General features: G+C 42.5%; 1 protein-coding gene across 5 annotated transcripts in view; it reads right to left on the reverse strand.

Annotated features, from left to right (window-relative positions):
• Window positions 1-5,285: 5,285 nt before the first annotated feature.
• LOC123022600 overlaps window positions 5,286-17,993 on the reverse strand; it is a 39,672-nt gene continuing 26,964 nt past the window's right edge. For 3 of the 5 annotated variants that reach the window (XM_044428447.1, XM_044428443.1, XM_044428446.1), the window contains 3 exons: window positions 11,009-11,119; window positions 8,828-8,888; window positions 5,286-6,671 (listed from right to left, as the gene is read on the reverse strand). In XM_044428447.1, coding sequence (XP_044284382.1) covers window positions 5,655-6,671; window positions 8,828-8,833 — 1,023 coding nt within the window. In that variant the 5' untranslated portion in view covers window positions 8,834-8,888; window positions 11,009-11,119 and the 3' untranslated portion in view covers window positions 5,286-5,654. The remainder of the gene's footprint in view (window positions 6,672-8,827; window positions 8,889-11,008; window positions 11,120-17,993) is intronic. The other 2 variants (XM_044428448.1, XM_044428445.1) reach the window with 2 other exon arrangements.

The following is a 17,993-nucleotide window of genomic DNA, read 5'->3' on the forward strand; positions in this document are numbered from 1 at the left end:
TGGTAGATAACCACTGGTAAATATGGACTCTCAGAAGTATTAACACTACAGATGGCATAATGTCACTGGTAATGGGCTGTTTATATTATACAACTCTGTTCTTACTGGGATTATACCATCTGTAGTCTTGATTTCTGTCATTTCTTTGCAGAGGTGGTGTGAGGGCGGGAGCCCTGCATCTCTGGGCGGCCATCTGCCCCACCAGCCTGCTCTCCCTGGGCACTCACTGAAATAAAGGCACAGGGATGCTGATTATCTCAATTGTGTCTGGTCCCGCTGGAATAGCAAGCTTTTTCCCCACATGTGCTTCCCCTCCTGCTGCCTCCCTGCTTCGGACTTGGAGCTGGCACTGAGTGCACAGATTCTGCTGCAATGCACAGACTGTTATCGGACAGGTTGTTCCATTGAGTAACTGTGCTGTTTGTGCCAAAGGCTGGCTATATTCGGATGTCCTGAATCCAATCCACTGCAGCACCAGATTTCACAATTGGGAAATGCCTTTCTTTGGATTATCCAAAAATGTGCCAACTTTTGCGTTCTCTCAACTCTTCAGTGGGAGGTTGAATCCTTCTTCTTCCCTGGTGATCCAACACAGCTAACTTTCTTTCTTATTGTAACATTGATCCAGGAAATTGCTAATTTGGGATGGTTTGGTGACAATGGCTGAACATGGCATTTCAAAACTGGATGGATCAAACTTGTAACCTTTAGCTTCAAATGCAGACAAAGTCCTAAGGAGGGGCTGGGGGCAGATAGGATCGAATAAAGCACAGGTTCCCTAAAGTCTTGCTACTGTTATTGGGCTGCGTGAAACACTGGCCATCTGTGCATCTCATACAATAAAGCTTGGCAGGATACTATCAGGCATCAGGGAAACAAAAGGCTGATGTCAAGGAGTTGCTTTCCTGATCAATGTGTTACTGCTGCAAAGAAGAAAATATTCTGAAATGCAGGGGGGAATTATGAATCATCTGAAATGGGTTTTCTCCTGCCTCCTGTTAAGAATGCAACAAATATTATCTTAGGGTGGGGTGGGGTAGGGAATCAAAGCCAGCTAAAAAGGCTGAGACCAAGTAGCTGAGAAGTGCAGCTATTTCCCCCCACTTAAGGCTCCAGTTAATTACAGAATGAGGAACAACTGTATTGCCTGGGAACTCTGGTGTTGTGTTGTATTTGCACGGTGGGCTTCAACTGTGCACTGTCCCCTTAAATATAGTATTATTTGCATGGAACCCATCAAGGCTCAACAGGCAGCCTCAGATATTTGCATTATAGACTTAAGCTGTAATAACTCAAAGATTATTTTCTCCCATAAGGGGACCATGAGAATTGCAGTTCTATAAAGAGGGCTAACTATTTCTAATCAGCTGTTCTCAGCCTTTCCTTAGCCTGTATCTGTTAGTCCAGAGCAAAGTTTTCTTCTGCATTTTACTTCTACTCAGCACTTTGAGTTCAGGCATTTTCCCCGCTTAACCTGTAAGCAGAACAAGAATTGCCTCTGCTCGCAAAAAGAAAGAATTTGGGCCAAGGTTGTGTGGTTTGAAGATGCATGATCACTTTCCTTAGCAGAGCTGATCCTTTTAACTTTGCCAGAATTGGAAACAGCTTTGCATGTTGACTGCTTGAGTGTCAAGCCAGGAGCTGGCTCTATCTTGCACACAACCCAAGAAGACCTCAGTGGCAGAGAGCATGTTAGACAGACAAACAAACCAAAGATCAAACCCCAGAATCTCCAGGCCAGGCTAGGAAAGACCCTTTCGCTGAGTGATGTCTCGCAATCAAAGGCGCAGCATTGACAAAAGGATCACAGAAGGATAACCAGCATCAAATCATTTGTGGTTGAACGTAACACCATTATCTCAACCACAGTTCTGGTTCCCACATCAACCTTCTGGGTACTGATAGACCAGACAGAACTTGCCTGGAAGGATAAAACTCAAATAGCTACTTATGGTAAGAAAATCAAGGCACAGTGGTTTGATTTCGTAACAATGTGTCTGTTTCAAGTGCTCGCCATTTTGAAGTAACCACATCCATGCTCTGTGTTTAACATTTATTTCTAGCTTCCTAACTAAACATTCCCAATCTGAGCCAAAATGATGAAGCATAATTAACAGCTGTCTTTTGAGGAAAACCTGGGATTTAGTGGATGCTGAATAAATATACCCACAAATGTAGTACAGAGGAGAAGTGTGATCAGATTTCAAAAGCACAACATAAGGAGAGATGTTTCAGGGCATGGGCTGGAGGTTCATGAGAGGTTGGGTTGAAGTCTCTTGTCCACAGGTCCTTCAAAAGCTGGAGCCAGAACTTCAGAAGCAGGCAATCTGGATGTCTGGGACTGCAGCTTCCATCAGCCTCAGCCAGTATGGCCAATAGACAGCTGTTCTGTGAATTGTAATTGAAAATGTCTGGACAGCACCTTCTTGCCTGCCACTGTTGTTGACAAGCTAGAAGGATTGATCAGTCTGACTCTGTCTAAGACTGCTTTGTATGTTCCTTCATTCTTAAACAACCTGGAGTGCTGAGTTTTGCATGGTGGAAGGAGCGTCAGAGCTTCTCTTGCCATGCATACGATGCTCTTAACCCTCCAATTTCAAGGGTTATGGGCAGGCTTATTGTGCCATTCGTCTTGGAGATGCCACGAGACTCTTTGCTGCTGTTGTGGATGCAGACTAGCATTGCTATCTCTCTGGAAATCATTTTCTGGATTAACCTACAGTGAGCAAACCGACCTGAAAGACCAAAATATAACACACTGATCCAACCCCCATTCATCCTTGCCAGATCCATCCTTTCCTCAAGAGGAAGAGAAGTTGGAAGAGATGTTTCTTTCTTAGTTACTCATAGACATGGCAAGATGTGAACACTAATATGTGATATTATGTGGACAGCAAAGAATACCTCTGAACTTTTCAAGATTCTCATACATACATTTATGAGCCTAAGACCCAGCGAGTTCAGAAAATGTTGCACTAAGCATGACAGAGGGTTCATGTTGTGCTTTGGAATCTAATTTCACAGCCATGGTTTGGTTCTGTCAAATACTCATTTGATTGAGCCTCTTACTAAAAATTAAAGGACACCTCACCTACCTTCTGGTTAATCAATAATTCTCCTCTCCTTTTCATTGGCATAAGAATCCTGTGAGGTAGAGATGTATGAGAAATGTGTTTCCATTTGTGTTTAAGCCAGATTTACCCAGTTGGCACTTTCTGAATCTAACACAGGCTTAGGTGTGATCTTCAGGAAGTCCAGGCTTTTCCAAGCTTGCCAGGGATTTGCAGACCAAAAAACAAACCAAGCCAAACCAAACCAACCCAGCATGCATACTCTTGAAAAATACACACAATGCTTTAATCAATTGGGAATAATGCATACCGTTCAAAGCTGCACGCAGCTGATGAACAGATTTGGGGAAATATGCACAAACTTTTGTGTGAAAAGCTTTTAAATTGATACTGACAAGTCAAAATGGTTGCAGAAATGGAGTTGAGAGAATTTTGCTGAGTTTGGGTTTTGCTGATTTGCACATGGCTACTACATGGTAGGTTAGGTTGAGAGTCAGTGATTGGTCCAAAGGCATCCAAGGAGCTTCAGTTTCCATTTGAATCTTGCTTGACAAACTATTTGAATGTAAGGACTAATTAGCTGATTTGAAATAAAGGAGTTGTCAAGGAAAACTGTTTATTTATTTATACCTTTCCTACTTCAGGTGGCATTCCATTTCCTGTCCAACTGGATCTTCGTCCTTCCTAAAACAGTTGTGCAATTGAAACTGGAGATGTTGCTCAAGTTAGAGTTTACCAAGTTCATTCAAAATGCAAATTTCTCCAGCTCAGAAACCTTGGCTACAGTGGTATTTCCCAGAAAAGGAAGGACATTGAATGCATAAAATGACATATAAAGGTTCCTGGGATATGTGGTTTTCAGGATGCCTGAGTATTCAGTTGGAATGTCCTACATCTCACACATGGGATGCACCTGTGAGCCTGGTCAGTAGTACCTGGAATATAAGGACATTTGATCCTTGGATCCATGAAGGATCATGAAGCTTACTGAGGCTTCCTGGTGCTGCTGCTGCCGCCACCACAGCCAGCAGATAGTGGAAAGGCTTGGCTGGGCTTAGATCAGCTCAAGCTCAAGCTCTCACAGCAGACCTGGGGATCACAGTTCAGAGCAATGTACTTTGGAGTGTGATGGGGTTTAGTGATGCTGGAATGAGCTCAGGAACGGGAGACATGAACCATTTTTTGATTTTGGAGAAATATGCAAGTGCTCAGTCTTGAAAATGGAGCCAGGAGTCCTGAGCTGATTTGGAATTGGGCTTTGGAATCAGCCAAATCTCATATTTTTCTTTTAAAAATTAGAAGATAGCTGATATTAGCAAAGAGTTGCAAATAAACTCAGGGTCCCTGGGCTCCATCCTCAAGACTGAGCATTAGGATGCTTCTGCTGATGAGCTCAGTGGCAAGATACCCAGGCTCACCATTGCAACTGGTTGGCCCAGGCAGTGGTGTGGATGAGGAGTAGCAGCATATGCCACTGCCTACTTGATTCTGCCTGTCCAGCAAGAAAGTGGGAGCCATTATGAGAAAGAGGACAAGCAGCAGCAGCAGTGGACACGACTGGTGCGAAGGGAGATTCACTGAGGGAGGGGCCCCAAGGAGGATGTCTTACCCAGGACTCTCAAAAGGACACCTCACACCTGTGATGCCCAGTAGCAGCCTGTGCTGTTTACTTCAAACACCCGTCAACACCTGGAGGAGTCGCCTCTCCCTGCCCATCTCCCCCCCCCCCCCCCCCCCCACAGTTTTATGGAAGTAAAATGGACCTGCCCTCCGATAGATTTTTTCATCCATGTTTTCCTTGTACTGAACCAAGGGTCATTCTTGCACATCATGCACTACTGTAACAATAGACTGCTTTGTAACAACAGAAAGCACTGCTAAGAGCTGTTCCCTCTCTCCCAGGTAAAGGCTCATACATTTCACGGTTCCCTTTGGGCCATTTGTGTTGTTCTAAGAGCCACTATGCTAGGAGGCAAATCCCAGCCTGGTTTACACTTCAGGGTGGGTGAATCTCTTTTGTGTACAATTCATAAATGCACCATTGATTGGCATTGTAAAGTAGCAGCAGGAACTTATCAGGTGGGAGAGAAAGTTGTTTTAGAAAAATCCCAGAGAGCATGGAAAGTTTGGTTTTCTCCTTCATTATCTCACTCTTGTTCTCATATATAAAACTAAAGGGCTTTCAAAAATAAATTTCCATTCAGATCTCAATCATCTTGTTTCAATCACAGACTTTATTGTTAATTTCATAAGTGCTGTGCTTGTATTACTGGATGCTACAATGAGACCAAAAAGCAGGGGTGAGGGAGAAACACGGGCATGAAACAAGTGCATTTTGCATGTTCAGCCTTTTCTGAGCCTACATATGGTTTCCAGTGATACCCAGCATGAATTCTCTAAGTACAGGATTGTTGCTAAAAGGCAGCTAGAGTTGGACTAATGCAAGCAACTGCAGACTTTAGCAATATTGCAATAAGGGCAGATGACAGTGCCCACAAATGCATGCACTGGTGCTAGCAGGTCAAAGCAGCGACTCTGAGAAACAGATTGCTAAGATACGTACAAGCAAGCTAGCTGGGTGAGTCACTGATGATCCATGGAGCATAGCATTGGCTCATCAGTGGACACCGCAATGCTATAGGCAGGTGAATAAAAGGCGCTATGGAGACTAGTGTAAAACGCTAAGCGCAAGGTATGAACGGTGGTCAGTGACTCTGGGAAGATGACATGAGCAATGGGCTCAGCAGTTGTACTGATGATCTGCAGTTCCACATTGGTGTAATTGATGCCCTTGCAGGAGATGTCTTCCTGCTTGTAGAGACGTATCTCTGCTTGATCCCCGGACATGGGGAGACTTCTGACAGAGTCGATTTGATCAATAAGCCGGACAGCCCTTTGGAATTGTGCCTTGGTAGGAGAAAGCATATTGTCTTGCCTTTCCCTGCGGAAGATCACCTTGCCTTCCATTTGGGACTTGAAAAGTGTGCAGTACTCTACCTGGGAAGAATTGCTTTTGGTGTGGACCCATACACACCTGTCCAGGCTCTTCCGCCCACAGTGGTCCCACCCAGCGTCGCTCTCATCCAAATGGCATCGATACACACTGTGCCCATACTTGGCACAACGGTAGTTACTGTTGCAGGGCAAGCCTGTGGGGGTAACATCACGGAACGGGGAGCAGCGCTCAGTGCCATGGGCTGTCTTGCACTGGAAAGATCCGTTAGATGTTTGGCAACTTGTGAGGCACCTGTGGTTTTCCTGGGAATATTCAAGGGCTTCCTGCTGGCCTACCAGTCCACAGTAATGCCATCCTCCATTTTTCAAGTAGCAGTAGCGGTAGGAGCCACCCCAGACATCACAGGATGAGGCACAGTTTGCTCCCGAAGCATCCAGGCCTTCTTCTAGGGAGCAGTAGTCCCAGTCATTCCCATTGCCACCACTCTGCCTGCACCAGGTGTAGCCATAGCCATGATAGCCACACATATCACCACAGATCCCTCCAGAGCTTGTATAATGAATGGTAACATGGGAGCCAGAGGTTTGCATGATGAAGAAGAGGGCAAGGAGTGCTAAAACAGCACTCATCATCTTCATGAGATCCTGAAATGAAAATTAAATATATGTGCATGTATGTCTATTCCAGTAACACTCTGCTGCCGAGATGTGTCTTATCCCTCTTAGATCCTTCTGTCCCTAAAAGTGCCTCTTGTGTGTTCAAAAAACCCCTATAACATGCTCCTTTGTGATGCTTTAAATGGGAAGCAAGCTACTTTTGAAAAGTCTGGTGGGGAACAATGTTTTGTCCCTGTTCCCCCAGCGGTCCACATGCCTGGCACAGCAGGAAACAAATGTCATTGCTTTGCCACCTAAATTCAATGGAAGATTCTTACTAAACCTCAAAGTGGTCAGATTTTGTTTGTAAACAAGCTAATTGTGGCCTTTCCAAGGCTCTGTGGGCAACAAACACTTGCTCCCAGTGGGGATTCTGCCACCCTGCCACCAAATTTGGCAATGCAGGGGCAAGGAGGGTATGGATCCCTGAAGAGAAAGAGGCAAATATCACAGCTTTAAATGGTTCAGGGACAGCCTTCCTGTTAGGCAGGTTGAGTCATTTGCCCAGGGCAACTAACACTGAGCATCAAGAAAAGGCAACAAAGGTGTTCACTGTTGTTGTTGCATTTTTCCTGGCAAGAAGAAAGAGATCTGCTTGTGGGATTCCTGCTTTGAGTGGACATGGGTATGATGTGCCTTGATCAGTGGAACAAGGGCACTAGTTGCTAACAAGTTTTAGGCAGCAAAACCTCTTGAAAAGACCTGTTAGAATGTTTAGGAAGAATATTCAGCTACAGCATGTGTACTGCAGACACCCGGGGATTTTATCTGTAGCAGGTCTGACCATCCACTGAGATCAACATCTCTGGAAGCCCCCAAAGCACAGCAGGTGGGGACCAGAGAGACAGATGTTCACTGGTGACTTCAGTGGTGGGTTTGGAATGCCATCACAAGAAAGCCCACACGGAGTCCTTGATGCTATAAGTCCCAGGAAAAAAAAAACTTCCATCTTCCTAGGCTTTTATGAACTGTTAATGTTATCATTTGAACTTAGAGCAGGAGTAATCCTCAGTGTAAGCACAGGCTCCAGGCATCTTTTTGGTGCTCACCAAGCTGAGTGCCCTTCCCACATTTGAATTGGCAAATGGACTTCATTATGTTGGTGATGAAGAGTTCTAAAGGATTGTTTGATGAGTTAGGGCATGGACCAGACCTCAGCTGTGAAATTGGCCTTTAGGATAAGCTACTTATCCTTTGTGACAAGCCATACCTGCCATAGCAGCCAATTTGTGGTGAAGCCTGCAATAAAGTGCCAGGTTCCTCACAGATCCAAAATGGTTGACTCAGAGGAATTTCATTTAGTTAACTCTTTGAATGGACTAATGCCTATTTTATTTTATTTTTTATTTTATTTTATTGGTTAATTGTTACTTTGGATGCCTTAGATTCTTGTTGTTACTATATTACACTTTTGTTCCTTAGTACTTTGCTGCTCTGGGAACACATGTTTACATTGCAGATGCAGGGTATAAATTGGGCAAGCAAAGAAATACCCTCAGTGAAATGTGTTATCCTTCTGTCTACTTATCTTTTGCAATTTCTGCATTTCCTACGTCCCTGCAATTTGTTGTCTGGGAAAGTACTGACCCTGGTCCAGAGTGATTGTTAGACTACGACTCCAACCATGCCTGACCATTGACCTGGGTGTTGAGGGAGTTGTAGCCCAAAACATTTGAGAAGGCAATGCTAAGAAAAGGTGTTCTAGGATAATAAGCCTATGACTGTGAACCAATTCCATAACACAAAAATATGAATAAACTGGACAACAAACAAACTTGAGCATTTTGCTTGGTGTCTGACCAATTTATCTCCTCTTCCCCAAACCCCTGCTGAATATTCTAACTGTTAACTTCATTTTTTTCCTTCAGATGGATATCCGGAGAAAAGCAGCAGATACAGCCGTACCATGAACTGCAGTAGCAACATCTAAGATTGTCATGATAGCATGAGAAATCACCCTCCTACCCTCAACAGAAGGAGATGAAGAATAAACCTTCTTGAAAGTCAATCCCTTGCAAAGTGTGGTCTTCAAGGTCCAGGATATTTGAAGGATGACTGCAAGTCAATGTCTGATATGTGTCCTATTTGATGTCATTGGTTCTAGCAATGCAGAGTAAGGAGATTAAAGGAGATTTTAAAATTACCTGCATTGATGGTACGCAGCGAATCCTGAAAAATGAATTAGGGTTCTAGTAGTGACAGATCCTGGGATAAAAAGAAAAATTCAATTTACAGCCAATTAGATTTCCAAATTAAAGTCAATGCACTGGAAGTGATCCAGTGTTCCAAGTACATTTGGAACTTGGAAATGCATTTGCAAATAACATTTAAAGAATAACAATTTGAAAAATTGCATAAACACATAAACAAGGAAGTCACACTTAGTTGTTGCTACAGTTGCAAAAGTTGTTACAGGCACTATCTAGCAGGGCTTTTACAGAATTTCATTGCAGAAAGTTCAGAAATAGGCATGGACATACAAGCTGCAGAGATCACATTTTCCCAGATACAAACATATTTAGTGCAGTTATATATACTTCCCTTTGACCCACAATTTAATAACTAAACTATGTCTTTATTGGGCAGTGGCAGGGTGAGGGTGCAGAGGACTAAATTGCTTGGGAAACCCTAAACTAGCTTGTTAAATGAATATGCCACCACATTTTCCACTATCTTGTAAAATAGGGTATTCAAGTCTACTACAAAGCAAGGAGGATTAGAAAACAAGAAAACCCAGAAAACAAAGATTCAAGATTCGCAGGTTGTCTTCCCTCCCACTCTTTCTCATCATCAGCCATGTGCTGGAAATTGCTTTCTTGGCTAAATCTCTCCCACTTGCAGTTAAATCTTACTCCCACTCACAGACTCATGTTTTGCATTTTCTATGAACATGAAAAGTTGAAATCTTGCAACACAGGAAAAAAATTGCTTCCCCGCCTCATTTTTTTCCTTTTTACTAGTTTTACTCTCAGAATACTATATGCTTTAAAATACACCAGACTTCTACTGTGCCAAGATTTTATGTCTTTTCCCATTCTTCTTCACATTGATGTTCTGTTGTAGATGACTCTAATGGCCATATGACAGAAGGCAACTGATGCTAAGAGGGTACCATCAAATTAGATGTACATCAGTTAGATTGAGCATGTGTATATATTTCAGCCTTTTGATTCCAGATCAAAATCTAATCCTTCCAATACAGTGATCTCTGCTTCAGTTCTATCAGCAGGACTCAACCTTCTCTGTATAACTTGTACTAACCTTAACACAAATTCTGCTGGGGCACTTCAATTTTTTGCTGACACTTCCTGCACTGAACATATTGGTAGTGGACGCATCAGATAGAGAGACAACACAACCTAGAGTTGCTCTGTTGTGCATGAGGAACAGGGTGCTGGTTGGTGTTTGTTAAGCATACCTTATAACCAGTGCTTTTTTTGTAAAAAAAAAAAAAAAAAGGTGCCGGAACTCGCTGCCCGCTGCCGGCAGTAAGCACACACACCAATCCCAAGCCGAGCAGCGGAGCAGTCCGGAGCAGCTATCTCTCACGATCAGCAGATACAATAGCAGTCTGCAGGCACTATGTTAATGATGTTTGCTGCTGATCTGCTATGCCAAAATCACTTCGTAAAATCCATTGAGAAAAAGGTGCCGGAACGCTGTTCCGGTGCATTCTATGACAAAAAAAAGCCCTTCTTATAACAGATCTTCACCTGGTTACAGGATAGGAATGGCCAGATCTACCTGGCCACTTTAAGTTCAATAGTCCCATTTCTGGTAGGAGCATTCAATTCAGAATAGTTGTTCATTTCCCAGGATTGCGCATCACTCTAACAATATTCAGATGTACAAAAGCAAAAAATAATCAGATGTACAAAGATTTCTTCTTGCTAATGGCTTCCCATAGAATTTCAGAGCTGTGATGATAGAAGGAACTCCTCAGAACCTATGAGGTCCCTGGACCCTGAAAACAAACCAAGCTATGGCACACCCAACATCCAGCAACAGATCATCCCAGCAAGCCTGGTCCTTGGCAAACAGTCTTCACTTTTAGTCCCAGGTAAATATAATTGATGGCAGTAGGGTTTGCTTCCAAGTATGCATGATTTGGATCGCAACCATAGATGACTCTTCCCCACTGCACATGTCTCCCTTCCAGAGGACCTAAACATTATCAATCATACACATCCCCCGTATTGTGACTTCAACCAAAGCAGTAGTTTTGCCTTGAAATGCAATCAAAGGTTCTACCTGTCCCATTCATCTTTACCCTAATGGTCTGTTTGCCTGCACAAGTCTCTAAACAAGGCAGCTCAATTACTTACTTACTGTGCCCCTTTGAAAGGTCTTCTTGCTCTGTTGCCCAAACCTCCAACAAGAATGACAAAGTGATATTTTTGTTGTTTATATGCTGAAGAAATTCCAAAGTCTTTGACCTCATTTAAAGTTGGGCGGGGGAAGAAAAGAAGAAATGAAAGTGAAATTTCAAAATAAAGCCCTTTCACTCAGATACAAAACTTTCAGTAATTTAATATTTGTCTATCTTGAACGGACATCTTCACAAGATGATGAAGAAGTTAGCACATGATTCTAGCCATTTCAGCAATGAACTATGGACAGAATCAGTTGTTCGCCTGAAGCAGTTGTCATTGGACCAATTCCAGAGCCTATGGTTCTGTTCAAACAACATATCAGACTAGAATTCAGGAAGCAAGAAGCAAAAGGAAATGAAGCATGACATATCTCACCCAAGCTGCCAGTGACCAATAATTTTACATTCCAATCTAATCATGTTTTCTCAGAAACAATTCTAATTTGATGCTGGTGGGTCCTACAGCCAAATCTTTATGCAATTAGGGAAGCAGCCATAGTCTATCCCATCATTCAGATTCCCCCACATGTGTCCTTCATTCTGCATTAGCTAAAAATCCTGTGTATGCTTTCACTGCGTTTTTAACCCAGGAGTGGGCCACTTGCGCTCTTGACATTTTGGCCTACAATTCCCATCTCCCTGAATCAGCATAGCTAATGGTGATGGGAGTTGTAGCCCAGAGCATCTAGAAGGTCACAAGTTACTTGTCCCTGTTCTAGTCAACATGTGCCTTTTAACTATGGTTCAATGTGGTGGCTGAATTAGTGATGAACGCTTGCCTCACTCACATGGGCTTGGCTCAGGAATGAAAACACTACTTCTCCTCCTCCTCTTCCTCCACCACCACCCCAAAAATCAGGAAGCAGCTTAGGTTATTTCCCATGCAATCTGAATTAGGAAATATGCTGACTACTCCCTTTCCCTAAGCCAGGAAACAACTTGGCTTATCTCAGAGACCTTCTAACTTTGGAAATAAGCCAGCTCTCTGAGCCCCCAGGCTCTTACCTTCCAACTTACGCAGATCCTTTCCTACCGATTAGGCACTCCATTAAACTGTTCCTCCTCTGCAAGGCCACACCTACCAGGCTCAGGCAAATATACAAGCATACACACATGCTCATTTTAATTTGGCCGTTCATCTCCACGAAAAGGGCATGGTGGTGGGCAAGTTAGCCACTTTTGGTCATCATGAGTGCTAAAGACTTTTGCTGGATGGGTGCTTTACCTTTACTGAGATATGAATGGGGAGAAACCTAGCTCCATCCTTAAATATCCTTGCACTGGTTATATTTATGACGGCTTAAAAGGAAGTATACTGCTCAGCAGAGAAGGACCTACTTTGGATGCAGGACACTTCGAATCAACTGTGCCATCTCCAGTTAAAGCAGGGTGTTGAAGCTCAGGACAAATCTGACCTCTCTGGGGTTCTAATCTGGTCATCCAGGTGTTCCCCAAAGGATTAAAAATGTTTTAATAAATAAATAAATAAATAATCGTATGGACTTCCCCTGGCCCCACCTCTTTCCCCTCAGCCTCCAATTGTCTGGTGGGTTCCCCAGATTTTGAACAGCTTTTTACCCATTCTCAATGGGAAATGCCTCTCCTAAAGAGATCCAAAGCTTTACATTGAAATATACAGATATTTCTTATGGTTGGTATTTTGGCCCTGCCCTTTTTTTGCCTTTGAACCTACTCCCTTCTGCCTTCAGCTCCACCCACCAAGGGTCTGTGAGGCTTGGTGGGGCTGCACTAAGAAGTTTTCTGTGGCCAACATGGGCAGGGGGAAGATTACAACCAAGTGGGGTCCAATTGGTTGGTTAGGGGTGGAGCATTCTTGGTGGTCTAGAAGGAAGACCTTCTTCCTTGGGACTATCCTGGGCCTGTTTCAGGGGATCCAAGTCACAGCATCTGCCATCACTACATGAGACACTGGGGAGTCATTATCTGTCACAGCAAGCAGTACTGGGCTAGGAGAACAAAGAATCTGATATTTATTTCTAGTTTTACCCACTATCTAGAGCAGGCAAATTTCTCAGTGGAGAACAATAACAGCAAAAAAGTTCAATATCAATGTTTTACAACAATGGGGACAAGATGGTAGCCTGCAGAATCCCATAAGTCAATTGCCAAGGAGATGAGGAATAGTCTCCTGGTGTCAATCCCTTTAAGGTAGGACTAGAGACACTGCAACATGGTGCCTTCAAATATCTAAACTCGTCCAGGAGGGGACCGTGGTCAATGGGATCAAAAGTCAATGAAAAATTGAGCAAACTGGGCAGAATCATTCTACCCCATCCCTCCTTCAATAAAGATCATTCATGAGGATGCCCTGGGCTGATTCAGTCCTATAACCAGACTGAAATCCCAGTGCAATGAGTCTAGGTAATTAGTATCCTCCAAGTGTGCTTGTAGTTGCCCACAATGACCTTCTTCACTACCTCCTCCAAGAAAGGAGTTTCACAACTGGACAGTAGCGGGCAAATATAATTGAATCTACAACAATGGTACATCACACTTTCCCCTTGTTGTGCTATTAATATCATCATGGCCGGTCACAGGACTTTTACCCTTTTCCAGTTGCACAGAACCTTATCCAATATGAAGAACATGAGCCATATTGTGTTGTTCTAGTTTAGGCCAACATTTGATCACTGTTGTCAAATATTAACTCAATCTGCGGTTGAGTTCCCCAGATTATCAAGATAATATCAGCATGATTTACAGAGACTAAAAGATTGTGTTGATTATTTTTCTCAGAACAACCCAAAGAAAAGTCATGCCATCCCATATATGAATATTTATTTGTGATGTTTTTGTCCTACCCTTTGGAGAAAAAAAATGTTCTCAGGGCATCTTACTACATTAAGAAACAGCCTCTTTCTACAATCTTACAATACAAAAGACAAGACACAAAAGGAAAGGGGAATTGTGAAGGAGAAGGAGGGAAAAATGCAAATTTAGGTACTACATTCTTGGTTGCAAAGTTCAGCAGGTCTTGGAGTTGAAGCTAAAGCAAGTGGAAGGGCTACTGCTTCCTGTGCCCCTGAAACCTTCAACTGGAGCTGTTGGTAACAGGAGGAAGCAGAACATAAAAACATACAGAAAAGCCATCCTGGATCAGATCAAGGGCCCATCCTGTCCAGCACTCCATTCACCTGGTGGCAAACCAGCTGTCCATAGGATCCCTCAAGCAGGATGAGTACAGGAGTTGCACCTGCTCAAGCTCCTTAGCAACTGGCATACCACCTCTGAAACCAGAAATAGCACATGGCCACTGAAAGCATCCTTCCCTAGAAGAGTTTCCCCTAACCTCCATATCTTTTGGACTACAACCCCAACAAACTTAACCAATTGGTATAGTCCAAAACATCTGGAGGGCTGCAGTGTTGTAAGTTGCTGTAGAGCACCTAATTTGTATAACACTTGCTTCTTCCATCTTTATATGTATGGTCTCTAATTCATTTAGGGCATAAGCCTATGGCCTTTCAATATCAAAGGGGGAGAACAAGGGGTATGACGGGGCAGGGAGGGGAAGAGGCTGGGGCTGTGGACTTACACTGATTCTATTTAGAACTCCAGCTTTCTTAGCCATCTTGGTGCTTTGTTATATGCCAGTTTCCTCATTGCAGAGGTCCTTGTTTACCAGGAAATTGTACTCTTTGGTTAAAAAGCATGAATCATACTAAACCTCTGTAGGAAAAGGATTATGTGCTGTTCTGGAGAATTCTTTGGCTATACTGGCACATTCTTCCTAGCATGACTTGTTTTTCATTTTCTTGCCATCCTCATGGAATGACCTGAGGATAAGAAAGTTCATCTTACAGAGACTGTATAAAGGAAGCACAATTTGTTGTGCTTATCCAAAGAAAAGCAAAGCAGGGAGTTCAGTGTGCTAGAGAACACCTTCATATGGGGAAAGTCTGTTAACCAACTCTGGAGTTTGGACATATCTAGACTATGATCTGTATAAGTTTCATCCCAGTTTAACCACAATGCAGTTATTTATTTCATTTATTTATTTATTAAAACATTTTTATGCCGTCCCATTCGCCGAAGCCTCGGGGCGGCTTACAACATAGATAAAACAATAAGTTAAAATATCAGTTAGGCTCAGATACTTCATAAGGCGATTCAGGACTAGGTCAATGTGCAGATCTTTGCTGGTCCCAAGCAAGCACAGTTTATGACATTTCTCAGCATCATCCCAACATAATCACAGGACATGTCTGTTAAGGCAGTGGTTTTCAACCTTTTTTACAATTGGGGACCAGCAAAAGTAGGAAAATTATTTCAGGGACCACTGAGGCAAAAATAAAAAGTATTATATACACAATATAGTATTTTGTGTATTAATTTTTAAATATAGCACCAAAAAAGAGAAAATTCTCTAAAATAAACAGAAACATAGCAATAAAAATGCTAATAAAAGAATAACATATTGAAATTAAATGCAATTGGATACAACTGACACTTTTAGAGTGTGATGTGTAATTTAAATCAGGCTACTGCAAAATCTGCTGTTGCTTCTTTTCGAGAATACCTGATCAGAAATCTACAATAGCAGAATTCAGAATCAATATAAATGCAACACTAGGCTTATAGCAAATACAAATTCAGATATGATATTAACAGCAGAGCAATACAAAATCAAACAAAGATACACATGACAGCGGCTCTTTCACGGACCAGCAGGAAATTCTGGCAGACGAATGCTGGACCATAGACCAGCAGTTGAAAGCCACTATGTTAAGGCATAAGCCTCAGCTTCCCATTCCTGGACTTTTGGCATTTGAGCCTGAACATTCACTTTTTAACCTAGTAAGGTTATCACTGACTATAATATACACATTTTAACTATAAATTAATCTTTGTTACTCTTATAAATTCTCACATACACATCAAGAAAAAAGAGCCATACATCTCAACCATATTTTCCAAATAAACTGAAACAAAAGCATTTCATAGCACATACTCTAAATGAAATGTACATGGATTCTTATGACTACTTTAAAAATGGAAAATAAGAATAACCAGGGTTTTTTAAAGTTAATTTTGGTTTTAATGCTATTTTAACGGTCATTTTGATTTATAACCACTCATAGCAATCCATGTCAGCCATACCCTATGAAAATTGGAAAATCTAAGAAATGTGGACAATCTAATACTTTAGAGCAGGGGCTGAGAAAATGTTGCTAGGGAAGCCAACAGTCTCTCACTGTGCCCTACACAGGCCTGATGATGTCAATTGGTTCACTCTCATCCACCAACATCATTACTCCATTAGTTTTGCTTTTGCCTTTGCTGATAGATGCATGGAAATCCAGACCTCTTTCAATATGGAAGCAAAGATGTGGCCTGCACCATTAACCCTCCTCCCAATGAACTCAAATCCCTTTTGTGCACTGTGTGTTATCCCCATGGGGAGGCAGGATGGACTCAGCTGGCTCTGCAAAGAGGATCTACCCCTCTCAGTGACAAGTGATCCTGCCATCACCCTGTGCTGGGAGCAAAGTGAGCGGGGGAAGCCATGGGAATACTGGTAGCAGCAGATCTTGGAAGTCATGCTCCAAGTTCTGGAGGAACCCAAGAAAGCTCCATGAGAGAGGTGGTGAATCTTTGAAAGCTGGAGGTTTCCCACTGCTGCATTGGAGAGCTAATTAAAATTAATCCACAGGCATGCTTTCATCTAGACGGTACTATAAGGGTGTGGGGGAAGTAATGTTCCAAAAAGCTGAACAATCGATGTTAAAACTGTGACCCAGATTTTGAACAGTAAGGGCAAAATGGCTTTGAAAATGTCTGCGGAGGGAGGTGTTTGTAGCTTAGATATTTTCATCCCTGCAGTCTTCAAATCAAGCCAAGACACCTTGTTAAAAAAAAGTTATATGCCTTAGCCATGCAAAAGTTAATAATTATTCCAATTTAGCAGTAATGGAAAATATGCAATGACATTTATATTTACAAGACTTTCTTTCCAAGTCTGTTTGAGCATGTTACAAACATGCATTATTAATTAGGCAAAGAAAAATGCAAGATCCAATACAAATCAAACGGTGACTTTTCTACAGGGTCTCAGAGGATGTTTTCAGTTGGATGCTCAGAGAACTGGGCAGACTCTTCCATTAACATTAATGAGAGCTGTGCATCTAATCCCAACACAGCATAATGACAGTTCCTTTACTCTTCTGCCCATCCCCACCCCCTTTTTTGTCACTGTCTTTTCAGTCTCAGGCTGCAATCCTCTGCAGAACCACCTAGGAATTTTCCCTTTGAGTTAAGTGGAATTTACTTTCAGTAAACATACATAAGGGTAACAGATGCAAAACTCAGTCCACACATGGGGCTAGGACAATGCCAGTTAAGCCTCATAGCTGAAAGTACACAGGGATCTTTTGCATATGCTTGGACATGCTGTCCTTATTGTCCAGGGAGCAATAAAAGGAGCATCTTTGAAAATATGAAGCTGCCTGAATCCATTCAATTCCATTTATTGATCCAGTCCATAGGCCTCACAATACTGCATCAGTTAACACAGAGAAGAAATAGACCACATATCTCTATGAACACTGGGATCCAAAATTCACATTTAATAGATAGCATTGTAACAGATATCCTTGAAGGAAAAAATGTAGCTGCAGTTTCTGAGAAAAACACATCAGTGTACTAAATCAAACCATGGCACCATCTAGCCCAAAACTGTTTCTGGCAGCCTCTCTCCAAGGTCTCAAAGCAGGGGTCTTCCACAATTTTGCTGCAGAAGGGCCAAAGCAGACAATGCTTTGTTGTTGTTGTTGTTGTTGTTGTTGTTGTTGTTGTTGTTACTATTCTGGAGTAGGTGCCGTGGGCCCAGTACATAGTGTAACCTTAGCTTGAAGGATGGGCAAGAGTTTCAGCCTTTTCCTATCATACTACAGTCCTGATCCAGATTGGGGGCCTTA

This window comes from Varanus komodoensis, unplaced genomic scaffold, assembly GCF_004798865.1.
Source record: "Varanus komodoensis strain SLA01 unplaced genomic scaffold, ASM479886v1 scaffold2, whole genome shotgun sequence".
NCBI lineage: Eukaryota > Metazoa > Chordata > Lepidosauria > Squamata > Varanidae > Varanus > Varanus komodoensis.